General features: G+C 44.1%; 1 protein-coding gene across 7 annotated transcripts in view; it reads left to right on the forward strand.

Moving 5' to 3' along the window:
* Positions 1-27,416, forward strand: part of LOC139262996 (teneurin-3-like) — a 924,456-nt gene that overhangs the window by 822,683 nt on the left and 74,357 nt on the right. For all 7 annotated transcript variants that reach the window (XM_070878430.1, XM_070878437.1, XM_070878446.1 and 4 more), the window contains 4 exons: positions 8,039-8,255; positions 16,821-16,940; positions 20,733-20,994; positions 22,740-23,007. In XM_070878430.1, coding sequence (XP_070734531.1) covers positions 8,039-8,255; positions 16,821-16,940; positions 20,733-20,994; positions 22,740-23,007 — 867 coding nt within the window. The remainder of the gene's footprint in view (positions 1-8,038; positions 8,256-16,820; positions 16,941-20,732; positions 20,995-22,739; positions 23,008-27,416) is intronic.

Below are 27,416 nucleotides of genomic sequence, written 5' to 3' on the forward strand. Positions count from 1 at the left end.
CGCCATTCAATGAGTTCATGGCCGAACATGCAACTTCAGTACCCCATTCCTGCTTTCTCGCCATACCCCTTGATCCCCCTAGTAGTAAGGACTATATCTACTAGGGGGATCAAGGGGTATGGCGAGAAAGCAGGAATGGGGTACTGAAGTTGCATGTTCAGCCATGAACTCATTGAATGGCGGTGCAGGCTAGAAGGACCAAATGGCCTACTCCTGCACCTATTTTCTATGTCTATGTTTCTAACTCCTTTTTGAATATATTTAGTGAATTGGCCTCAACAACTTTCTGTGGTAGAGAATTCCTCAGGTTCACCACTCTCTGGGTGAAGAAGTTTCTCCTAATCTCAGTCCTAAATGGCTTACCCCTTATCCTTAGATGGTGACCCCTGTTTCTGGACTTCCCCAACATTGGGAACATTCTTCCTGCATCTATTCAGAATTTTAAACGTTTCTATGAGATCCCCTCTCATTCTTCTGAGCTCCAGTGAATACAAGCCCAGTTGATTCAGTCTTTCTTGATAGGTCAGTCCCGCCATCCCGGGAATAAGTCTGGTGAACCTTTGCTGCACTCCCTTAATAGCAAGAATGTCCTTCCTCAAGTTAGGAGACCAAAACTGTACACAATACTCTAGGTGTGACCTCACCAAGGCCCTGTACAACTGTAGTAACACCTCCCTGCCCCTGTACTCAAATCCCCTCGCTATGAAGGCCAACATGCCATTTGCTTTCTTAACCGCCTGCTGTACCTGCATGCCAACCTTCAATGACTGATGTACCATGACACCCAGGTCTCGTTGCACCTCCCCTTTTCCTCATCTGTCACCATTCAGATAATCATCTGTCTCTCTGTTTTTACAACCAAAGTGGATAACCTCACATTTATCCACATTATACTTCATCTGCCATGCATTTGCCCACTCACCTAACCTATCCAAGTCACTCTGAAGCCTCATAGCATCCTCCTCGCAGCTGACAATTAATACAACTGCCAACTTTAGAGGAATTAGGTATTTGTGGGTTTGAATCAGCGATGACTCACTGTCACTGAGTCAGCATCACCTGACTATTTCTGTTTCCCCTTTCATAAGTTTAAGAATCATATTTGTATCTGTAATATTGGAATGGATTTCCAATTCTCCATCAGTGTTTCCTTCACAGTTTTGTGAAAGGTTTGCGAATAGAACCTTTGTTTTGTAATCTCTGCCATACCAGGATGTGCCCACACATGATTCTCCTTGACTTAGATGACTGTAGAATAAACCAACCAAACAAACTGTCCTGATTTTAAACAAAACAGTAACAAAGGGAAACAGCAGATAAAGAAATAAAGAACTTGTATTTATTTCACGCCTTTCATACCCTCTGGGTGTCCCAAAGCGCTTTACAGCTAGTGAGGTACTTTTTGAAATGTAGTCACTGTTGTAATGTAGGACAGCTATTTACAACAACAGAATCTAGAAAAGAAATGGTCTCTCAAATTCCGAGTAGAACAAGGTGCCAGGCCATAACTTTGTGTGTGTATTCACTGCTAACCTGCTACGAAGCCTCCTGTTGTCTCCCTTTGCTGACTCAGGGCACGTCTACCCGAGTTATACTTCAGGATGGCTTTGAAGTTCCACCTGGAACAAAACATATCAATTATTTATCTTTTATGATTGCATCAGGCTGACAAATATCCACAGGATGCCAAATACAAAGGCTGCTTTCTGATTAGGGTAAACTTATCTACCTTCTGAAGTTCATACCTGTGATGTCGGACACCGACACCTAAACAGAGCGATAACGAATCTTACAGCACAGAAGGAGGCCATTCTGCCCATCGTGCCTGTGACAACTCTTAGACAAAGCTATCCAATTAGTCCGATCCCACCCACCTCCTCACTCTTTCCCCACTACCCTGCAAATTTATATTCGTAATGATTTTAGACAGAACGCCATTGTTGACTTTGTACGAAAGCATTACTCCATTAAAAACACTCTTTGTTTCATTGTGCAGTCACTGTAGCTGTGTAGACTGCCAGACTAGGCAATTTCTTCAATTGAATCTGCTTTTCGCCCCATGCGTGTCGTAACAAGAAAGAAAGAAACAAACAATTTAATACGCCATTAACAACAGCTTCATTAATCGTCACAGTCTTTTACTCAGGATAGTGTCAGCTGTGACTCAGTGGGTAGTACTCTCACCTCTGAGTCAGAAGGTTGTGGGTTCAAGTCCCACTTCAGGTACTTGAGCACAAAAAAATCTAGGCTAACACTCCAGTGCAGTGCTGAGGGAGTGCTGCACCATCCGAGCTGCTGTCTTTCGGATGAGACGTTAAACCGAGGCCCTGCCTGATCTCTCAGGTGGACATAAAAAATCCCATGGCACTATTTCGAAGAAGATATTTCTGGTGCCCTGGCTAATATTTACTCCTCAATCAACATATCCAAAAAATAGATTATCTGGTCATTATCACATTGCTGTTTGTGAGAGCTTGCTGAGCGCAAATTGGCTGCCGCGTTTCCTACATTACAACAGTGACTACACTTCAAAAGTACTTAATTGGCTGTAAAGCGCTTTGAGACGTCTGGTTGTAATGATAGGCGCTATATAAATCCAAGTCTTTCTTTCAAGTTCTTTTTGTGCTTTTTTCCTAAATTTTTACTTTACTAAGTGAGTTAATATCAGTGCTGATCAATGGAATATTTTTCCACTTTTGCCACCCACTGTCCTCAATCGAGGTCAGGTGTAGATCGATGCCAGGTTAGGTGTCAGAGTAAAGCGACCTGTACATTACCCAACAGTGTGCCTTTATCGCAAAATCAAAGGAGCATCCTGTACTGCACCAGTGTAACATCACTATTTTCCATATCAACCATCCTTGTGGCTTCCTTCAGAGCAGAGCAGTCGGAGAATGGCCTTCGATCTCATTAGTCTGGGCTGAATTTGAACTAAAAGTCCTGAGGTAAATCACAGTGCATACTCACTGCACCACCAAGGTATTTGTCGATTTTCATTATAGCTATTAATTCCTGTAAAATATCTTGCAATTCTGGGAATGCCAAAAAAGTTCTACCATGGTCTTTGAACCCTATGATGATTGATAACTTCCTTCATAAATACCGCTGTCCTGATTTTTTTTGAAGCCTAGGAATGAAAATGATGCACAAAAAATTGAGGGAGCTGCATTTATTCTACAAGTATTATTTCCATGTTGGCAGCCTCTCAATGCTGATATTTTAATTAAATGAAAGTAAAAAGCGTCCCCGATGACCTCATGGGCTTATACAGCGAGTAGCCAAGCACTATAGACCAGGAAAGTCCCAAGTTTATTCACGATCTGTGCTGAGTTTGCTGACCTCAGCCAGGGCAGGTGCGTAGGGGGTTACTTCGCCCCTTGGTTTTGGAGAGGGGAAAAAAAATCACCCAGTTTTCCTTTCTTATGATCACTATCCTGTGGCCTGTGCTGGAAATGTGCAGATATCAGGGCAAGTCAAATAACCTGCCACCACTCATTGTTGAGACTGATTGTCAAGGCTCGCATCTGAATGATGGCCAATTGAGCAAAGTACTGGAGGGTGAATGGGACCTCTATTACCATACCCCATGAAGGAATCAACCACCTTGAGGAGAGGAGCAGGTGCACGAAGAAAAAAAAGGACTTGTGTAAATAAAAAATGTTGCATTTATAAATAGTGTACAAGATATGGTCTTGAATAAAAATGCATCCTAACCCAGTGGGAGTCAAGTAACATCATATCAATTCACTTGGATTATCACAACACAGTGACAGCTGATGCATTTGCTCCCTCCAGTCAATTCCTGCTCAGCTCAGCTTCTCGGCCAGATTCCCACTGCTGGGGCTGTCAATGACATTTAACAAAAAAACTTTTTTTTTCTCCTTGTTTTTAGTTCCTTTTGAATATTCCAGCGCATTTCAAGGTTGCAGGTTGCACTCTTGATGTGTTGCAGCCTTGTGACACGTGCCTGAAATTTAGTTGACCTTTGTTATTATGGGCCAAGTATTGTTGCTAGCTGTGGCTCAGTGGGTAGCACTCTCATCTCTGCGTCAGAAAGTTGTCGGTTCAAGCCCCACTCCAGAGACTTGAGCATAAAATCTAGGCTGACACTAGTGCAGGACTGATAGAGTGCTGGACTGTCAGAGGTGTCATATCTCCGATTAGACATTAAACTGAGGCCGACTCAATTGAATGTAAAAGATCCCATGGCACTATTTTGAAGAAGAGCTGTAGAGAGCTCCCTGGTGTCCTGGCCAATATTTATCCCTCAACCAACATCACTAAAATAGATTATCTGATCATTATCACATTGCTGTTTGTGGGACCTTGCTGTGCACAAATTGCCTACTGCATTTCCTACATTACAACAGTAACTACACTTCAAAAGTACTTCATTGGTTGTAAAGCATGTCAAGATATCCTGAGGTTGTAATAGTCGCTATATTTTTTTCAGTGTAGTACAATAATGACTATATCACAAATGTGTAATATTGTAACTGTGTGATAATAGTGACAATGTTCTCTAGTTTCTTTTAGTTATCAAAAAAAACAGCGTCTCAAATGAAAACCATTCACATTTATGCAGAGTAATTTTTTTTTCAAAGAATCATCTCCATGTCTGTTACTTTTCACACAAACATCTGTGCTTATATTAAAAAGAAACTTAACACCTGTGTGCACTTCCTGTATCAGCTTTGTCTATTATAAATTTCTGTAAATCATGCATGTAAGTTAGCGATGGTGTAATTACACCCTCCCACCAACACGAGTGCTGGAGTGCCTCAGTTTTGCCGCTCCGGAACTCTTCAATCTCTGCTGCAGGGAAACTTTGTTCTGCTTCCCAAATTACCATATGTTTTTCTACTTCCCAATAAATGGTACTATAAAACTAAAGTCTTATACAAAGTAAGCACAAAATATGCAACTCTAAAATGGGGACCGAATTATGTCTGGACACACTGTTTCAATTATTCCCCCGCCCTCTAACCCCACTTCAACTGCAGATAACACTTGGTCTCGGCTTACTGGCACCAATTTTAACTCGGGGAAAATCGCCGTTAAGGGGGCCGGAAGTGCCTCATATTGGTCTGTCGGTGTTGCTATTCAACCCCTACAATCGTCCCACTGTGTCCTTCAGAGAAGCCTACCATTGGGCTGTCAAAGTGCCTTCCTGAAACAATCCATCTGTCCTCTTTCCCATGAAAATCGAGGTCCTAATGTAGTTTCGACCCCGTATGCAATTTTAACAGGCACGTGGCTGGAGCTTGCGATGCAAACACTCCGTCCATGTGCACTGGAGATCAGGAAATGGCAAGAAAGATTGAAAACATTTCTTTGTGGAGCCATGAGGAACAGAAGTGCTGCTCCTAGCTCCACAAAGATACTGCAGGTCGCTGTCAGCCCGGCCTTGTCCCGCCTTGGCATCATGCGCCCCTTTCCTGAGCAGCTATCTGTCCCAGCCGGACAACATTCCAGAGGCTGAAGAGCGGCAAATTACATCAGGACCCCTGTCTGGGGTCCGCAGCTCGCCTGACAAATTCAAATGAGGCCGAGGCTGGGGCCTCTAAATCGCAGCAGCCTCTTCGCCACAGGAACTGCTGACCAGCCAACACTGGTCGGTCGCCCAAAAGTCAAAATCGGCACCAACTACGTGCAATTCTGCGTGAGAATGACTTTTATGCCATAGGTTTCATTTGAAATCAATGGAATACACACTACTGCCAACGCAATGTGCTCTGTGATGTGGACATCTCTGCTGTGAACCAACGCCTTTACGTCTTGGTGCAGTTGCACACTGGCACGGTATTTGTAGGCGGACACAGCGATGCAGTAAGTCGGTAGGCACAGGTGTACATATTGGTAACATAGGGTTACATTCAATGTTCCCTTTAATTTTGGGGGGGGCTGCATGGCCCCTTTCAGGGACTGCGCAACCCATTAAAAATGGCGCGCAGTTTCTCCTACTTAAAAGCTGGTGAGCTGGCTGCACAGGAGCTGCGGAGCACTGCGCAGCCACGCAGCTTAAAGAGAATATCGGTTACATGCTTCAGGGGTGAAGGTGTCTTGTTGGTTGTGGCAGTGTGGTGGTACAGGGGTGACCCCATCGTTCAAAACAGATCCAGTACATGGTGCGCCTTGCAAAGACCAGGAGAGCCCGAGCTATGTTATGCTGGAGAGGCCAGCCTTTCCAATGAACAATGGTGCAATCAAGTAAACAACAGTAAATAACGCTGGCTGTGTGAGCACATCAAATAATGAAGAATAACTTCTCAAGTCATGGGAAAACAGTTCCACAGTCATCCGTCACTCACTCGGGCAAGTAGTTGATAAACTCCCTCGAAAAATAACCAAGCTCTTCAGGCTCCTTCCCAGTAACTGAAAATGAGATTCTTGTTTCTGATTGATGTTTTCGGAGGAGCTTGTAAAAATGCATTTCCAGCTGATTAGTTCTGCGGGTGTCAATCTCTTGCTGTTTTATGACCTGCAGACTACGTGCCAGATGTACATTTGCTTTACATAAACTAACAAAGATGAATGACTAAATTTGAAAGTGCCTCTTTCTCTACTTCTCTTCTGTATTTCCTGAGGGAAAGGGCTGTGCAGCAGCGCTACTGCAAAAGAGCTTTAACTCTCTCCGTGCTGCAATTGGATTTACTCTGCAGCCAACTGACAGCAGCATACATCTTCTCCCTTTGGAGAAAAAAATAGCAATAACCGGGGGCATTTTTCTTAATAACCACACTGATGTGATATTAAGCATTCAGTTAATAAAATATTCCTCGAGACAAAAGGGAAGCTACGGGAGTAATTTTCCGAGCGTGCACTCGGGAGAATGAGGTTCCCTACCATCAGCGCATTTCTCAGAAAATTACCACCTAAAAATCTACTTCATCATGCAAGAGTTCATCAAAAGGAAATAATACGGCATGGATAAAGGCTCCTGTTCCAGCTTCAGATCATCCCTGAGGAAACCTGTGATCATTTTGACATTATTTCCCCTTTTTCTCCTCACCTAATGTATTTTCCCAGGTAAGCAAGTCCCCCATACTGACATACAGGTTGTGCGTGGAATAAGACAGTTGAATGGTTACAAATCTGAATCTGGGCCAGAGAAAGCAAATATCATTTTCCACTCTCAATATTACAAAGGCTTCAGGCTTCCTGATGAGGCACAGCTCACTCCATATTGTATGAAAATGATTTAAACTGTTGCATTGAATTGACGCAGAACTTTTTATCTGGCACTCCATTGTAACTACACAAACTTCAGTCAGTAGTACTTTTTTAAATTTGTACAAAAGCCACTGGATTAATTGGGAGAAAAGCTGAGCATAGCATCAACCTCACTTGAACTGAAGGCTGTCTTGATTCACACCTTCAACAAAGTAAAAAGTTAAACCACAATTGCTCAAAATCTGGTGTTCAAAACAGAAGGCGCGAGAAATACATTGCGGAGGATTGAAATTGGTGATCATTTTGACAAAAGAGTTGACGTGAATACAAAATGTGATTTCCTCTTTTGTAATCGCCCTGACTTTTGCTTTTTGCCAAATTATCAACAGGAGGAATTTAAGCACCCATCCCAATCCCCCCATGGTGATGAGCTTCTGAAAGCAAAAGACAAATTAATATTTCAGGAGTGCTGCACATTCTGGAGTGTGCTTGACTGCATCCCGCAGTGATGTTAATGAGAGACTGGCTTCCTCTGCAAAAAACCTCGCAATTACTTTATGTGAATATTATTGTCCGCAATGCTTTCCTTTTTCCGTTATCTTAACCAAGGCGTTAACCCGAAATGCGTTTGCGCCGCTGTTCAAATAGCAAACAAAGGAATTTCTTGAAATATTAAATGTACATACACTAACATTCGCACACCGAAGTTGTGAATGAATATTGATATAACGGTATGCGTTCCCATGTATGCTGCTGTTTTGGGACTTGCTGAGTTAAGATAGGAGGACGACTGTCCAAGCTCTACAAACGTGGTTGAAGAACGGCAAGAACCAGTTTTTCACTTGACTGCTTTTCCATTCCGTAGATGGTCTGATCGATTGCATGGATCCCGACTGCTGTTTACACAGCTCCTGCCAGAACCAGCCCTACTGCCGCGGATCGCCTGACCCACTGGACATTATTGGTCAAAGCCAGCAACCACCCTCTCAGCAAGCTGCCAGGTCCTTCCATGATCGAATCAAGTTCCTTATTGGACCAGACAGCAGTCATATCGTAGCCGGGGAAAATCCTTTTGACAGGAGGTTAGTCTGTCAGTGCTGAAATGAGCGCAGATAAATCCGATCACACACTGATGTAGTATGTTGTCTACTTTGTTAAAATGTAATAAGAGAGTTTGTCCACACTATTTTTCATCCCTCAAGCACATTTCGGATTGTGACTGTAAGCCGTAGAAACACCTCCGGCTCCCTCAGCAAGACTGTCAGATTGGCTCAGTGCTGGCACTCCTGTCTCTGAGTCAGACGGCCATGGGTCCCACTCCAGGACCTGAGCATGTAATCTAGGTTGACACTTCAATGCAGTGCAGAGGGGGTCCAGAATAATTGGAGGGGCTGTCTTTCAGATGAGACATTAAACTGAGGCTCTGTCCAGGTGGGTGTAAAACATTGAAAGGTTTGTCGCTCCAGCCAATACCACCAAAAGCAAGCGAACTGGTTATTTATCTCATTGTTTGCACGATCGTACTGACCCTGCATGACTACACTTCAATTGGCTATTAAGCTCTTTGGGATTTCCAAGTGTTAAGTGTAAACGTAAGTTATTCCATTCCTGTATTGATATCATTTCAACTGAAGCAGCCCAGGGCAGCGTATTTCTTGTATTTGTTTTGCAGTTCATTATTTTCTGCCCTGTTCGCGCCTCCTATCCCACTGATGCTGCCTCATTGCTGGGTGCAGTCACACATGTGTCAGAAGGCCACAGATACTCCACTAATCATAGAAATTTACGGCTCAGAATTAGGCCACTCAGCCCATCGTGTCTGTGCCGGCTGAAGAAGAGCGATCCAACCGAATCCCACTTTCCAGCTCTTGGTCCGTAGCCCTGCAGGTTATGGCACTTCAGGTTCCTTTTAAATACGATGACACTTTCTGTCTTAACCATCCTTTCAGACCCCCCACCACCACTCCTCAACTCCCTTCTGATCCTTCCACCAGTTATTGACCTATCTACTAAGGGAAATAGGTTCTTCCTATTCAACTTATCTAGGCCCCTTATAATTTTACACATCATCATCATCACCATCATAGGCAGTCCCTCGGGGTCGAGGATGACTTGCTTCCACACTAGAAATGAGTTCTCGGGAGACTGAAGAGTCCAATGTGGGACCTACAGTCTCTGTCACAGGTGGGGCAGACGGTGGTTGAAAGAACGGGTGGGTAGGGTGCCGTGCGCTCCTTCCGCTGTTTATGCTTGGCTTCAGCTTGCTCTTGGCGAAGACTCGAGGTGTTCAGTGCCTTCCCGGATGCTTTTCCTCCACTTTGGGTGGTCCTGGGCCAGGGATTCCCAGGTGCTGGTGGGGATGTTGCACTTTTTCAAGGAGGCTTTGAGGGTGTCCTTGAAGTGTTTCCTCGGCCCACCTGGGGCTCGCTTGCAATGTCAAAGCTCCGAGTATAGCGCTTGCTTTGGGAGTCTCGTGTCAGGTATGTGGACCGATGTGGCCCGCCCAGCGGAGCTGATCGATTGTAGCCGATGCTGGGGATGTTGGCCTGAGCGAGAACACTGACATTGGTGCGTCTATCCTGCCAATGGATTTGCAGGATCTTTTATACAGCTCAACAAGGTCTCCCCTCAGCCTCTTCTGTTCCAAAGAAATAAAAAACCCAGCCTATCCAATCTTTGCTCATAGCTAAAATTCTCCAGTCTTACGCTGACTCCTTGCTGGGATGCAGTCAGTAACCCACTGATACGTCCCGTAAGTGGTCAATCTTCACATGTCAAACTGGACAGTGAATATGAGCTGAGGAGCATCACTTCCGAGCCAAAGCCATTGCTCACTCAGTCTCCTTACTTTTCAGCTGGAATCTTTGGATACTGATTTCAATGCGCCCCCCCCCACCTTGCTATCCAAGAGCACCGAGGCTAATTCAAACTGCCCAATGTTACTCTGGTTAAGATCAACTAACTCAGCATAGACCAGGGATTGAACCTAAAACAATGCACTGAAATAAATCCTCCAAATGCAGCAATGAGAGTGACAGGGACCAATTGGTGGCGAGCCATGGCAGGCAGTAGTTCAGGATACTGGGTGGCAGGGAAGCAGAACAGGCCAGGCCACGGAATACCTGGGATGAGCGACGTCAGTTGTGTAGAGAGAAAGGTAAGAAAAGGCTTGGATTTATATAGCGCCTTTCACAACCATCGGACATCTCAAAGCTCTTTACAGCCGATGAAGTACTTTTGGAGTGTAGTCACTGTTGTAATGTGGGAAATGCGGCAGCCAATTTGCGCATAAGCAAGCTCCCACAAACAGCAATGTGATAATGACCAGATAATCTATTATGTTGATTGAGGGATAAATAGTGGTCAGGACACTGGGGATAACTCCCCTGCTCTTTTTCAAAATAGTGCCATGGGATCTTTTACGTCCACTTGAGAGAGCAGGCGGGGCCTCGGTTTAACGTCTCACCCGAAAGATGGCACCTCCGACGGTGCAGCACTCCCTCAGCAACGCACTGGTGTGTCAGCCTGGATTTTTGTGCTCAAGTCCCTGGAGTGGGACTTGAATCCACAACCTTCTGACTCAGAAGAGGCAAGAGTGCTACCCACTGAGCCACAGCTGACACTGGAGAAGCTGGGGTTGTTCTCTTTAGAACAGAGATGGTTAAGAGGAGATTTGATAGCGATGTTCAAAATTGCAAAGCGTTTTAATAGAATAAATAAGAAATTGTTTCCACTGGCAGGAAGGTGGATAACCACAGGACACAGATTTAAGGTAATTGACAAAAGGACCCAAGGCAAGATGAGGAGAAATGTTTTTTTACGTAATTGTTATGATCTGGAATGCACTGCCTGAAAAGGTGATGATCGAAGCAGATTCAATAGTATCTTTCAAAAGGGAATTGGATGTGTACTTGAAAAGAAAAGCACATGCTGGGCTATAGGGTAAGAGAAGGGAAGTGGGATTAATTGGATAGCTCTTTCAAAGAGCCCGCACGGGCACGATGGGCTGAATGACTGGTGCTGTATGATTCTATGAAGAGCAAAAATGTAGATGATGTGCAGAGTTTTAGTGTACATAATGAGGGGGTTGTGGGGTGACTGAATTTTAACAAATAAAAGTGTTGGGATTTTTAGAAAATTGGGGGGGGGCTCACATTTTTACGGATAGGTGCTTCGAATTTACAGATGTTGAGTATATTCAAGACTGAGATTAATAGATTTTTGGACATTTAAGGGAATCAAGGGATATGGAATTGGGGTAGAAGATCAGCCATGATCTTATTGAATGGCGGAGCAGGTTTGAGGGGCCGCATGGCCAGTCTGGCTCCTGTTTCTTATGTTTGTTGGTTAAGTGTGCTAATGTTTCATTGTGAAGGAAGTGGTTACATCGGCCATGGTGTTCAATCACGATTCTGCCTGACCCCAAAGTGTTTTAATTGGTTGCGGCCCACCCAGTGGTTGTGTCACATAGATCTAACCCCTGCACCAAGACATTGGGAGAACTATCAGCCGAATATATCTCACAGAAGGTTCATTCACAGTGAGAAAGAAAAAAACTTGCATTATAAAGCGCCTTTCGCATTCTCGGGGCGTCCCAAAGCGCTTCGCAGCCAATGAATTATTGTTGAGGTGCAGTCACTGTTGGTAAATAAGTAACCACAGCAGCTAAAATATATTAGATTTGGAGCAAGTCAGATCTGTCCAAAACCTATTAATACTCCTTTAAAACTCTGGATTTTCTTCCTCATTTCCAAAGCATTTCAGTCAGTTTTGATCCGAGTCTGTTTGGAAATTCTTGGGGATAGGCACGGTGCAGAACAAGATTTACTATGCAATTGCTAACTAATGTCTGCTTAAATCTGAGAAAAATGGTTTTAATGATCTGTAAAAATGGGGTCACAAATACTAGCTTTAAATAGAACTGACAGATTTTCCGCCTCCTAACTTGGGTTTAGAATTACCAGGTTTTTAGAAGAAACAAAAGTATGAATAATTTGTGCTATAGCATTGTGATAATCAGTCGTCCTTTTTATTTAATATTACGATTTTTTTTCACGCACGCTGTCCTTAAATGGCTTGCAGCACCTCACCTGGTTGAATACACATTCACATTGATGGCAAGTAATGTTTAGTTTGCTGGGCAGGTGCAGACAAAAAGATTTCAGTGTAGCTGCATCGATATATTGTTAATCCAATTAGCGATTTGGATTTTGGTGATATCCAATCCAGCCGCCCTTCTCTCGGTCATCACCCTCTTGCACCAGCTCACGCTGATCCCTGAAGTGGCCTCCATGCTGCTCCCAAGCCTCTGCTCCTTTTATGGCCCAGAACTGCGGTTGGTGGTTTCTCCCAGGTCGGGGCCTCCACGCTGAAACACCTGTGAACTCATCCCTTTTTGGTGTGGAAGCAAGTCATCCTCGATACGAGAGACCGCCTAAGAGAGATATTGTTAAATAATTCAGTGTGCGGAGGAAATCTCTGTGCAAACATTTTACAGAAATAAAACATGTTTTACTGCTGATTGCAGATTTGCAAAGACCAAACCGGCTGTTGGAATCCAGTCTGTCTGGATTCAGACTTAATTAAGTTGCAGTTGTGTTGTCTGAAAATTCTGAGGTCGGAGGAGGGGTGTTCCCACAATACACTGGTGTAATGTACACGGAGCACCTCGAGTCTCGTCGCCAAGAGCATGCAGAAACCAAGCGCAGGCAGTGGAAGGAGCGTGCGGCAAACCAGATTCCCCACCCACCCTTTCCTTCAACCACTGTCTGTCCCACCTGTGACAGAGACTTTAATTCCCGTATTGGACTGTTCAGTCACCTAAGAACTCACTTTTAGAGCGGAAGCAAGCCTTCCTCGATTTCGAGGGACTGCCTATGATGATGATGGTGTAATGTATTTGCTTAGCGGGTGCTTTGCTTAAGAATTCATAGCAACACATTGCTATTAAGAACTAAAAACAGAAAATGCTGAAAATCTCAGTGGGTCAGGCAGCATCTGTGGAGAGAAAAACAGAGTTAACGTTTCAGGTCGATGACCCTTCGTCAGAACTGGAGAGTGTTCGAAATGAACAGATTCTTAAGGAGCTCTGAAAGTGGGAGGGAAGCAAAGAACAAAAGGGAAGGTCTGTGATAGGGTGGAAGACAGGAGAGATTAAAGAGACAAAAAGGATGATGGGTTGACTTGAGATGGTAATGGCAGAAGTTAGAAAAAGGTTACTCTAGATAAACAGAAAGCAAAGAAGATGAACAAGGTAAAAGAGACAAATGGAAATCCCATCAGAGGGAAAAGCAGAACTTCTTCAAGGTGGACATTCCTGGAAGAGAACTGGCAGTGAATGAAACATTTTCTGTTTTAATTTCAGATTCCAGCATCCACAGTATTTTGCTTTTGCTATTGAGACCTCGTTGGTTTATTAACAAAGGTTTAATAATCACACTAGACATGGAGCCAGTTCATCCACTAGGCTCATAACTGCATGTCTCATCGTGGATGACCGCGACCCAACTGACTGGGGTTTTATTGAGTCTTGAGGACATCACGTGACTGGCTAAGCCACTCACAACGCGCCAGCTCTACAACTATTTTAGTGCAAAACTATAAATCAAGTGTCCCCTTATTAACGAGGGGCATGAAAACCGACAAATAAACAAATTAACTTTTTACCATGAACTTAAATCAAATGAAAATTTGGTTGAAGGGGGTGATGATGCACTCCAGTCCCTCCGGCGCCCACCTCTCGCGGAAGGCTGCGAGCGTACCGATGGACACCGCGTGCTCCATCTCCAGGGACACCCTGGCTCGGATGTAACCGCGGAAGAGAGGCAGGCAGTCGGGCTGAACGACCGCCCGCTGCCTGGACCGATTAATGGCCACCTTGGCCATGCTCAGGAGCAGTCCCACGAGGAGGCCTTCCGACTTGCCCGCTCCCCTCCGCACAGGGTGCCCAAAGATCAGGAGCGTGGGACTGAAGTGCAACCAGAATTTGAGGAGCAGCCCCTTCAAATAATGGAATAGGGGCTGCAACCTCGCACATTTGACATAGACATGGAACATGGACTACTCCAGACCGCAGAAATTGCAGGTGGCCTGGGAGTCCATGAACTGACTTAAAAACCTATTGTGAGGGACTGCTCCGTGCAACACCCTCCAGGTCAAGTCCCCAATAAATAAAGGGAGGGCTCCCGCATAGAGAGCACTCCATTGGGGACCCCCGCAACCTCCAGACGGCAAGATGGTGCGCCATGGCATGTCCGGATGGCAGACAAGGATGGCAAAGTGGAGAGTGTGCAAGAGCAGCCCGTACAGGAATCCCCTCCGCGCAGAACTGAAAGTCCCGGAGGGGATTTCCCAGAGGAGGCTCAAGTTGTGAGGCACCGGCTCCTGAGGGAGGTTTCGGGGCTTGGCACCGATGAGGAATTCCGTCCGGACAGGGGTCAGTTCAGATGGAATCGCGCCAGCTCTACAAACCTGTGAGCATACTCTCAGGTGCACACATTATAACTGGTTATGAACAGAGTTTAGGCAAAATGGCGAACATAAAGGCAAGTAGTACCTGAGTGGGATTGATGATTGTGAATCCCGACCTCTGGTTTACTCTACGTTCAGTGTCACACTGTGCACAATATCAAGTGAGCTGATCACCAAATGCACATAGGATATCCAATGCTGCACTGATTTCCTTTACCAGCTATTTCTCAGCTAATAGGGGCAAACACACGATGAGCTCAAAGAAAACTGCAGATCCTAGAAATCTGAAATAGAAACAGAAAATACTGCAAGTACAGATAAGGTCCATCAACAGCTCTGAAGAAAAAGACAGTTGTGTGCCCTTCATCAGAACTGAAGACTAAAAGATAAGCAAGTATTTCAGTACGGTTGGAAAAATTACTGGAGTGGGGGGGGCGGAGAAAGAGAATGGCGATCATTGCAACGTTTGAAAAATAGATTGAGTGATCTGCAAACTGCTTAATAATAACTACTAAATAGCATGAAACATCATCAGTGCAGGTCAAAGGAATGAGTTTAGAATTAGCTTAAAAGGTTAGTTTAAATTGAGGCACTTTCCAAAATCAACATTTTACAGCTTTAAGAAAGACGTTTCAGTAAGTTCCCTACTTGAATTTGATTTGGGCTTCTCCTGTGATGTGTGCACATGGAAAAAAAATTAACTGCTTATTTACATCTCATGAATTCAGAAGAGAGGAGGGGCCACCTCCTAGGTCTGTGTACGTTGGCATTTCACTGCGATTTGCAGGTCACGCATCTCACTGTAGCTGTGGACAAAAATGGAGTTTGTTTTCTTCAGTCTTGTATCCTGTCTGTTACCTGCTGTTACCATGCGATGATCAGGTCAGATATCTCATGGTGACTACGGACATTTAAACCTAGTTCCCCCTCGGTTGTAATTGGAGGGAGAGATGAGAGAGCCATGTATTTTCTTGGCCACACATTGCATGAAACAAATCGCGATGACAAGGGCTTATTCACAACTATGCCATTTTGGGAGAAAGCATTATTTTTGCACTCCGACTGACTTTTGAAGATGTTGTGTGCCCCGGCAGAAGGAAAGGTACCATGTGGAGGTCAGATACTTCCCTACCAAAGAACAGTGAGAAGCAAAATAAGGGAGCAAGTCATCCAGAATGCACGTTGAGAAACTGTCTTTAGCTAGAATGATAAAGGCCTGCGAGCAGGTTGCACTCAGAGTAACAGAGTATAAGATATGTTCCATGAAGACCAGATATAATGAATAGAAAGGAAATATAAATAGCCTCAGAATGAACTAAAGAGTTAGAATTACAGGAACAGTGCCCTAATGCATTGACTTGCAAGCTGCACAAGTACCTTGTGTGAGAAATTGGTGTCATATTCATATTGCTGATGGGAGCAAAGCCTTTGCTAATCCACAAATTCTCCAGTAGATTCCCTTGGTTCAGGCTAAATGGGTAACTCTTTAAAAGTCTGTTAAGGAATTCAAAGCAGACTAATGAGTTGAGGCGCAAATTTAATAAAGGCCCCAACGAAGTGCAATAACGGGGCACAAATTTTTTTAATGGGCTTTTTATGAATTTGTAATGTTCTGGAAATAAAGTGGGAACAAAACAAGCCGGTGCCTTCTCATACACAAGCTCCTGATGTCTGGCAGAACGTTGGATACCACCAGTTATCCTGACCGACCTGATGCAGTTTAGCCACTGCAGTTAATGAAAGCTTGTTGAATGACTGTTTCCTATTGCCTCTCCATGACCCACCCTCTCCCCAACCCCATTTGCAGCTCCCAGTCAGTTTTAATAATAAATTCATTCTTCATTTACATGCTAAGTTGAAATATAGCATATGCAATCAAAGAACACAGGAAAAAGGAGCTGTATATGTTCTAACTGTAAGACATGGATTGTATTGATCTGGATAAGCTGTCAGGGGAACGCCTGCATTAAATCAGAATATCTGAGAAAATATTAGTGTTGCACCAAGATAAATTAGCTTGGAATGTCCTTGCCTGTATTATTTGATCAGATTTGTTTTAATGGTGTTTTCCAACAGTATTTCGATAGAACAAGCCTACTCACAAATGATTCTGTCAAACGGTAATTGATTCCTTTCTTTTCTTTTTTTCTCTTCTCCCCCCTGCCCCCCATCTACAGCCTGAGCTCCGTTATCAGAGGACAAGTGCTTACCGCAGATGGGACGCCCCTCATCGGAGTAAACGTGTCCTTTCTGCACTACCCACAATATGGCCACAGCATCACCCGCCAGGACGGAATGTGAGTTTTTGATGATAGAAATAAAATGCACCTTGTGCGTGACTTAACCCCATGAGGTGGCAGCAGGGAATCAAACGTTTTAACCCAAACAAAACTGCAAAAATTCTTTCACGTGCGTATTCAAATATCAGTTTGGACTAATTCCATAGTCCAGACGTGTTTTAAAGTCTGCTTTCCTGTGTCCAATTGTGCGACTCCACCGACTGTTATTTGGATGACGGTTTGAGCAAGTGTTTCATCTGCGAGTGGGAACAGGGCAGTGAGTTCAGCTCCGTGATTTTCACCGCACTCCTGTCTAACAGAGGCGGTGGAAATCGACTCGATAGTATACAGACTGCAGCCATTCCGTTCCCAACAATGGTCAAAATATGTCCACCGGTAGGCCACTGATGCAACATCCAGTAATTACACATTGGAACATATGAACAGGAGTAGGCCATTCAGTCCCTTGAGCCTGTTCTGCCCTTCATTTAGATCATGGCTGACCTGTTATTTACCCCCCTATGCTGCATATCCTTGAATACCCTTACCGAAAGGAAATCCATCTATCTAATTGACCTGGTCTCAGCATCTTTTGAGGGAGAGAGCTCCAGATCTCCACTACCCTTTGTGTGAAGAAGTGCATCCTGACATCACCCCTGAATGGTCTAGCTCTAATTTTAAGGTTATGCCTCCTTGTTCTGGACTCCCCTATCAAATCCATTAATCATATTAAAGCGTAATTTATTTACTTTTTCTAAAAAAAAATTGCATTTATCATTGCAGACAGTGCTTTAATTGTGCTGAGCCCATATGAAAACGTCCATCTGCCTCTGAATAGAAAAAGGAAAAGTTAAGACTTTAGGTGGAAAACTAGTGAGTTCTAGCAGAGTCTCTGCCTGAAATGTTAACTCATCAAGAAGTTTTCTTTTTATTTCTGATTTCCCCCATTTGTTATGCTTCCTTTTCATCTCGAAGTATTGATTTTATCCCAATTGTGTCTTATGTAGCTGAAGTAAATGTTAGGACAAAGGATCAGACACACTTAACAAAAAATATTCCAGTTCATGTCCCTCACACTGAGTGGTACTCAGAATTCCCCACTGACAGGGTTTTCAGTTAACTGGAGAATGGGAGAGAGACCCAATGGGGTCGCGATCCAGTTGCACAACATTTGATGGCCAAACAAAGATCACCGATGTGGTTGCCTTCTGGAGAAGGAAGAAAATCGGGTTTCAAGAGCATAAGAACAAATGAAATAGGAGCAGGAGTAGGCCATTTGGCTTCTCGAGCCTGTTCCGCCATTCAATAAGATCTTGGCTGATCTGATCTTGGCCTCAACTCCGCTTTCCTGCCTGTTCCCCATAACCCTTGACTCCCATTTAGTTCAAAAATCTGTCTACACCTTAAATATAGTCAATGACCCAGCCTCCACAGCTCTCTGGGGTAGAGAATTCCAAAGATTCCCGCCCCTCAGAGAAGAAATTCCTCCTCTTCTCCGTTTTAAATGGGCGGCCCCTTCTTCTGCAACTATGGCCCCTTGTTCTAGATTCCCCCACGAGGGGGAACATCCTCTCTGCATCTACCCTGTCAATGCCCCCTCACAATCTTATATATTTCAATAAGATCACCTCTCATTCTTCTAAACTCCAATGAGTAGAGGCACAACCTGCTCGACCTTTTTTCATAAGACAACCCCTTCATCTCAGGAATCAACCTAGTGAACCTGCTCTGAACTGCCTCCAATAAGGAGACCAGAACTGTGGTCTCACCAATGCCCAATACAATTTTCCCTGATGTCGTAGTGAGCTCATGCCATTATTTATCGCCCCGTGGAGACGGGCAAGATTCTGGATCTTACTGCTCTTTGCTGTGAGGTAGTTAATCATAAAGCCGCATTCATTGCGCTGACAAGGTGGCAGCGGGCCTTCTCCTTGAACCACTCTATTCCTTGTGTTGAAGATGCTCCCAGTATGATGATCGGTCAATTCCTGGAATTCCTACCTAGTGATGTTGAAGGAATGGTCATATATGTCCAAGCTGTGTGAGTTTGAAAGGAATTTGGAGGTGATGATGTTCCCAAGATTTTGTCCTTCTTGATGGTTAAGGTCGCAGGGCTGGAGGTTCTGTCGATGATCTTGGAAGGCAATTTTTTTTAAAATAAGGGGTGGGGGGGGGGGGGGGAAAGTATAACAGTTGGCAGAAAAAAGGTCAAAAATTAATATGCATTTAAAACAAAAATTTCTTATTATGTAAAGATTACAGGGGTGATTCTGCGATCCCATGTTCCCACATAGGAACTGTGCTCACAGGGAGTGCACTCGAAGTGTAGGGTATGCTAGTGAGGCTCCCTGTAGATGTGGCTCCCTGCCTGGAGTGCTGCACACCCTTCAGGTGTCATCTGGAATTTTCAGCTTGTAAGCCAGAATGTCCGCCAGGTAGTCAGTTGACACACAACAATTTTGCTGCTGACACAGCAGCCAGGTCAGGAAGGTCAAAGATAGAGAGTACCACAGCTGTGACATTACAACTTGAGTAAAAGGGAAAATAGGTACTGGGTTCCGTTTGCAGAAGGCGCAGCTCTGGTCACCTATAATCACAGAAAGAAAACTACTGCCCTTCAGAAGTTACAGAAGTGAGCAGTCATGATGATTCTAAGCATCGGTTGCCTAAATTATATGAGATGGTTACAGTCACGATCTGTTCTGTTCAAAAAAGAATCCTCAAGTTGAACTAATTGTGATTTTCAAGATCATGAGGGGGATAAAGAACAGTATAGTGCAAAATCAGTCTTCCCACCCCACCTCCCCCTTCAATTTTCTCCCCATTTCTCCTAACGTTGCATTTCTGAGATGGATATGGTTCCCCAGCCGCTCGACACATAAGAACATAAGAATTAGGAACAGGAGTAGGCCATCTAGCCCCTCGAGCCTGCTCCGCCATTCAACAAGATCATGGCTGATCTGGCCGTGGACTCAGTTCCACTTACCCGCCCGCTCCCCATAACCCGTAATTCCCTTATTGGTTAAAAATCTATCTGTCTGTGATTTGAATACGCTCAATGAGCTAGCCTCAACTGCTTCCTTGGGCAGAGAATTCCACAGATTCACAACCCTCTGGGAGAAGAAATTCCTTCTCGACTCGGTTTTAAATTGGCTCCCCCGTATTTTGAGGCTGTGCCACTGTACATGTGAGAGCTGAGACCGTGAGTGTCGGCAGGCTTTTTGACCTTGAGCATTACCCACTGAGCCCAATACTGTCCTCACTCGACACTGCCTTTCAAGCAGGAGTCACCAGGAACCTTGGCTGATTGCCCCGCCCCTCCCCCACCGCCGCTGCTAACCCAAGGGAGCTGAGGCCAATGTTAGTTACCCTACCAGCATGCTGCTGAAGGTGCATAATGCAACAGAAGCCAGCAAAGGAATCTTGAGCCTTTGGTATCCATGGTGCAGCTCCACACCAAGCGATGCATTTGCGAACTGAGCAATTACACCATTTTGCAATGCAATGATTACATTAGGCCCAATTTCTTTGGTGCTACCTGTTGTTATTAGTAGCATAATCATATAAATAGTTTCTGTAAATTGCATTTTCTGGCTTGCAGGCCGGAAATCTATTCTATCATCAAGAAAAGTAACACTTTCTATTCAGTTGTACTATTCTAGAAGCCACAGTAACAATTGTGAATGAATTTAATGTGATTGAGTGGCGCATAGTGTTGTGCTCAATAATGCTAAAGATAAAACCTCGTTCTATAATGTAATTTGATGCCTTGACTGATATAGATTTTCCTGTTGTAATTCTTTTGATCAGGTTTGACCTCGTGGCAAACGGTGGGGCCTCTCTCACCCTATGCTTTGAACGTGTTCCCTTCATCACCCAGTATCACACCGTGTGGATTCCCTGGAATGTTTTTTATGTGATGGACACCATGGTCATGAAGAAGGAAGAGAACGAGATACCCAGCTGCGATCTGAGTGGATTTGTGAGGCCCAATCCCATCATCTTGGCTTCTCCTCTGTCCACCTTTTACCGGTCATCTCCTTCGGAAAGCCCCATTATTCCTGAGACACAGGTAAATGGTGCCTGGCACCTCATTCTTCCTGTGCACGTCGACGAACGTTCAGGGTGTCGGTCATTGCTTCCCAGCAGCCTCTCCGGGAGTGTCTGCCGTTATATTTCCCCCCCCTTTTGTCCGTTCTTTTTCATATGCTCTCCTCAAGGCATTGCCACATGTGACAGCTGCTGCCTGGCACCACACCCAAATGTAAGATCACCTTCTTACGCGGATTGTTGAACCATGGGAGTCGGTGCAGAGGTCCTGATCCCGTCCTCACCCGACAGTCACACATGGGGTCATTAGATTTACGAGCACGTGAAAAGATGGGTGAGGAAAGGCCGTTGAAACTCATGCTGTGCACTCAACAGTGCAATCTGATGCATCGTGCTCCCCGCCGCTAGTAATACTAACTACCGGAGAGGAGTCAAAAAATGGGGAACAAAAAAACCTGTAGCTAATTTCATTCCCAATCGTTTACATAGAATTACAGCAAAGAAAAGAAAAACTTGCATTTATGTAGCACTATTCTCGACCACTGGATGTCTCTCAGCACTTTACAGACAATGAAGTACTTTTGGAGTGTAATGTGGGAAACACGGCAGCCAATTTGCGCACAACAAGCTCCCACAAATAGCAATGTGATAATGACCAGATAATCTGTTTTTTTTTTGTTATGTTGATTTGAGGGATAAATATTGGCCAGGACATAGGGGATAACTCCCTTGCTCTTTTTTGAAAAAATGCCATGGGATCTTTTACATTGACCTGAGAGAGTAGGTCAGGCCTCGGTTTAACTTCTCATCCGAAAGACGGCACCTCCGACAGTGCAGCACTGGATGTCAGCCTAGATTTATCTGCTCAAGTCCCTGGAGTGGGACTTGAACCCTCATCCGACTGACTCAGAGGCGAGAGTGCTCCCACTGAGCCACAGCTGACACTGTTGTACAGCACAGAAACAGGCCATTCAGCCCAACCGGTACCGCATTCTCACCAATCTCTGGGTGTGGAAGCTTTCCCCTGAATTCTTTCTTGGATTTATATTTATATTATATTTACATTTATGGTCCCTGGTTTCGGACACCCCCAACAAGTGGAAACATTCTGCCCAGCTGAAATTAGCGAACTCATCACAGACCAGGAATCAAACTGAGGAGATTCCTAATCTGTAAAACTCCGTACCATTCTGAGTTTTTTTTTTTACCTCTCCTGTTCTTTCTCTCACCAACCCCGCACGAGGGAGGTACTTGACCTCTGCTCTCACCATCTGCCTTCGCCAACACGATGGAGATTGGGGAAGCCAGCGGGATGGAGGGAGGGTTCCAGCTAAATGCCTCTGCTCGGTGGTGCCACACGTTCATTTTCCAACATGCAGCTTCACCGCATCACCTTAGCATTGTAAGATCTTATTGCAAGGTTTATGTTCACACACCTGGGGTCTGTGATAATATAAACTTCATGGCACTGTGTACAGACGTAATTGCATTCTTCAATCAAATTTCCTGTTCCATATTGATGGCCCCATCTGTACTGTCTAATGGAGTGTTGGCACTGCTTGCCCAAGAGAAATCACAGTTAAAATGAAATAAGTGAGATTTTTTTTTTGGTTTTAGCTTAAAATCTCCCTCGTGGTTGTATGCATTGTCATGGCCTTTACTTCAGCTGTAAACAAAGTCTCTCGTTCTCTCTCTCATGCCGATCTTCTCTCTGTCTCTGATTCTCTCTCTCTCTCTCTCTCTCTCTCTCTCTCATATATCCTCCAGGTGCTTCATGAAGAGACCAAGATCCCTGGCACTGATCTGAAGCTCACCTACCTAAGCTCACGTGCTGCTGGGTACAAGCCGGTTCTGAAAATCACCATGACCCAGAGCGCAGTGCCGTTCAACTTGATGAAGGTTCACCTGATGGTGGCAGTGGTGGGCCGGCTCTTCCAGAAATGGTTCCCGGCGTCGCCCAACCTGTCGTACACCTTCATATGGGACAAAACCGATGCCTACAATCAAAAGGTCTCCGGCTTGTCCGAGGCGGTCGGTAAGTCGAAGAGAGAACTTTCGCCTTTGCGTATTTGCTTCCCTTGTGTCTCTCCGGTTTTCTCTCCTCTGTCCCTGAAGCATTGGGCCCAGCCACACTACGGTACCTCAGCCAAGTCGTTGCTCTTCATGTCTGGCCCCGTTGCCAGTGATTTCTGGCAAATTATTCGACTGTAGTAGTTTGTACAATTCTGCCCTCACCCAATATCCCTGCTTATGACCTTTCAGTAGAGATCACCTTCATAACAATGGGAAGTTAAGAACCTATTATCATAAAATCTTATAGCACCGAAGGAGGCCATTTGGTCCATTGTGACTGAACGAACTATCCACTACACCAGCCTTTTTCCCTTAATCCTTTAAATTTTTTATATTTTTCAAATACTTATCCGCTTCTTTGTTAAAAGCTGCTTCCACCTGGTGAGGCATTCCACAGCCTAACAGCGCAATGCTTAAAAAAAAATTCTCCGGAGCTTTCACGTTGGTCCTTTGATGGTTACCAACTCATTGGCCAGTGAAAAGATTTTTTCCCTATTCACCTTATCAAAACCTCCCATAATTTGGAACACCTCCTGTTAGCCTTCTCAGAACATCAGAAATAGGAGCAGGTGTAGACCATAATGGCCCCTCGAGCCTGCTCTACCATTCAATAAGATCATGGCTGATTTTCAACCTCAGCGCAACTTTCACACCCGATCCCTGTATCTCTTGATTCCCCGAGAGTCCAATTCTCTAATGAAACAAGCCCCCACCCTCTTGTAGTTTCTCTAATCTCTCCTTATAACTAAAGCCTATCGTCCCCTGATGTAATCTTAGCGAAGCATCACTGTACTATCCCCATGGCCTCTTGTACTGAACACATTCTAACTGCACCTCATTTCCCCTCCCCACCAGTTCGGGGGCCTACCTGCAGTGCACCTACTGGCATCTTGGCAAAAACCAACGAAGTTAGCACAGATTGAAAATAAAAGCTTGCCCTCTCTTGGTTTGCCTGGCTCAGTTCCACTTAGAACAGCCAGGGGAGCCCAAACTAGACATTTTTTTTAATCAGGGCCCCCAGATCCCTGCAGCAATACCCAATTCTAAGTAAAAAGGTTGATTTTATCATTCATATTAATTAATGGCATGAACTACATGAAATGAGAACACAGGATCTCTAAGGAGATTTTTATATTTTTAAACCGAGTAAGTCTTTTCAAATTAAGTGATTTTAAACTACAGAGTGCAAGAATATACAGAGATTCCAAAAACAAACACACGGTCCAGTTCGGCATAAAAGAACTCACGCCAATATAAAAAATATATATTTTCTCAAAGTCTCTGCTGTGATGTGATGCCCTGTCCAGTTTTCTGCCACTTTAGCAGTCTTGTCACAGGGCTGCCATTTTCCTTGGCTTCGTACTATCAGCCACAGGAAGTGTCCAGTTAAATCCCACTCCCAATATTGCTGTACAATACAAAGGACAGAAATTGGTTCGCTGGAGGCTGCTTTGTATCTCTGCCGTAGTAAGTAATATGAAGGCTATTGGAGATCACTGGCCACTAATGGTTTTATTTGTTTGATGAAGTAGTAAGTGGGTTCATCATGATTTAATAACTGACAATGGAGGGCGCCACAAAGTGTTGAGAAGATGATTTCCTGCGTGTTTGCCACATATTCTTCACCAGGAGAGATGCTAAGTGGTATTTATAGTTATGTGGAGTGATGTGAGATAATTAGACTATTTCCACTGCACCAGAAAAATCTAAGAGGAGATTCAATTGAAGATTTAAAATCATACAGGATTTTGCTCGGATGAATCGGAAAAGACTGTTTTCTCTGTTTCAGGAGTCATAGAATCGTAGAAACTTCTAGCACAAAATGAGGCCATTTGGCCCGTCGTGCCTGTGCTGGCTCTTTGAAAGAACAATCGAGCTTAGTCTCACATCCCCGCATTTTGTCGGTAACCCTGTAGGTTCCTCATCCTCAAGCACCTTTTAAAACTATTTATAGAATCAGCTTCCACCACCTGTCCAGGTAGAGCACTCCAGACCCCAACAACTCTCTGAGTGAAAACATTTCTCCTCATCGCCCCTCTAGCTCTTTTGCCAGTGATTTTAAATCTATGACCTCTTGTTACTGACCCACTTGCCAAAGGGAATAATTTTTCTCGAGCTACTCTATCAAAACCTCCCATCATCTTGAAAACCTCTATTAGGTCACCTCTTAACCTTCTCTGTTCCAAGGAGAACGGTCCTAACTTTTCCAACCTCTCCTCATAACCGCAGTTCCTCGTCCCTGATAACATCCTGGAAAACCTCCTCTGTACCCTTTCTAAGGCCTTTTACATCTTTCTTGAAGTGTGGTGCCCAGAATTGTCCACAGTACTCCAGCTGAGGCCTAACCAATGATTTATAATATTCTAGCTTTATTTATAAATCCAAGTAGCGATATGTATTTTTAACCTGCCCTGCCCACCTATAAGGATTTGTGTATATGGACATCAAGATCTCTATGTTCATCTGCACTTTTCAGAATCATGCCATTTATAGTACACTGTCTTTCCCTATTAGTCCTAAAGTTTATTACACTTCACACTTGTCTGCATTGAACTCCATCTGACATGCTTCTGCTCATTACACCATTCTGTCCATGTCATCTTGAAGCCTGTAATTATTCTCATCACTAGCTACTACTTTGCCAAGTTTCTGCAAACTTTATTTGCAGAATGATGCAAATAATGCTGCTCCCTACACCCGAGTCTAGGTCGTTCATAAAGATTGAAAAGAATAATAGACCCGAGGAGAACACCACCTCCCAGTCTGAAAAAATATCCACCCACCACCACTCTTTGCTTCTTGTCACTGGGCCAATCTTGTAACCATACCCCTTAATTCCAATGGCTTCCATCTTCTTTATAAGCCTTCTATGTGGCACTTTGTCGAATACCTTCCTAAAGTCCATATATACAACATCTACTACCCTGTCCATAACATCCCTCTCCTCCGTTAGTGTAACCTTCCGATCATCCGCTTCCTTTGTGAAGACAAATGCAAAGTACTCATTTAATAGTTTAACCATGTCCTCTGCCTCTTCATGAATATTTCCCAAATCGGCCCAACCTTTGGTCAATGAAAAGAAGCCATCAATTTAAAATTGTCTCTGTAAGAGATTGATGTGAGAGCTTAGAAGAAGTTTCTTTATAAAGAGTTTTTAGACTCGTAGAATGATACAACACAGAAGGAAGCCATTTGGCCTATTGTGCCTGTGCCAGCTCTTCGATAGAGCTATCCAATTAGTCCCCATAGCCCTGCAAATTTTTCCTCTTCAAGTATTTATCCAATTCCCTTTTGAACATTATTATTGAATCTGCTTCCACCACGCTTTCAGGAAGCGTATTCCAGATCACAACAACTCTGCGTAAAAATTTATTCTCCTCATCTCGCTTCTGGTTCTTTTGCCAATCTCCTTAAATCTGTGTCCTCTGGTTACCGACCCTTCTACCACTGGAAACAGTTTCTCCTTGTTAACTATCAAAATCCTTCATGCTTTTGAACACCTCTATTAAATCTCCACTTAACCATCTCTGCTCTAAGGAGAACATCCCAGCTTCTCTAGTCTCTCACATAACAGAATTCCTGCAAGCCTGGTACGATTCTAATAAATCTCTTCTGCACCCTCTCTAAGGCCTTGGTGTCTTTACTCCAGCTGAGGCCTAACCAGTGATTTATAAAGGTTTAGCATAAATTCTTTGCTTTTTTACTCTATTCTTTATGCTTAACGCTTTTTCAATAGCCTTCTCAACTTGTCCTGCCCCCTTCAAAGATTTGTGTGTATACATTTCCAGGTCCCTTAGTTCCTGCACACCTATTAAAATCTCATTCTTCCTCCCAAAATTCTTCATTTCACATTTCTCTGCTTTAAATTGCATCTGCCATGTGCCTGCCCATTTCACAGGTTTGTCTGTCTTCCTCATTATTTATTGCATTTCTGAGCTTTGAGTCATCTGCAAACTTTGAAATGATGCCCTTTATACCCAAGTCCAGGTCATTAATATATATCAAAAAGAGCAGTGGTTCTAGTACTGACCCCTGGGGAGCACCACTGTAAACTTCCCTCCAGTCGGAAAACTAACCGTTCACCACTATTTTCTGCTTTCTGTCACTTACCAATTTCATTTCCATGCAGCTAGTACCCCTTTAATCCCATGGGCTTCAATTTTGCTAACAGGGGCATAGAGTGCTTTACACAAGGAGTAGTTATGTTAGACACCATTGCAAATTTTAAGGAAAGAGTAGATAAATATGGCAAGCAGAGAAAAATGCCGAGCAACATGGAGAGAGTATGGCAGTGAAGTTAAATTTAGATTGTTCCAGCAAGATTTTGATGCAAAGTACCTCATGGTCTCCTTCTATGTTATAAATGTCTAC

Source organism: Pristiophorus japonicus, chromosome 1 (assembly GCF_044704955.1).
Source record: "Pristiophorus japonicus isolate sPriJap1 chromosome 1, sPriJap1.hap1, whole genome shotgun sequence".
NCBI lineage: Eukaryota > Metazoa > Chordata > Chondrichthyes > Pristiophoridae > Pristiophorus > Pristiophorus japonicus.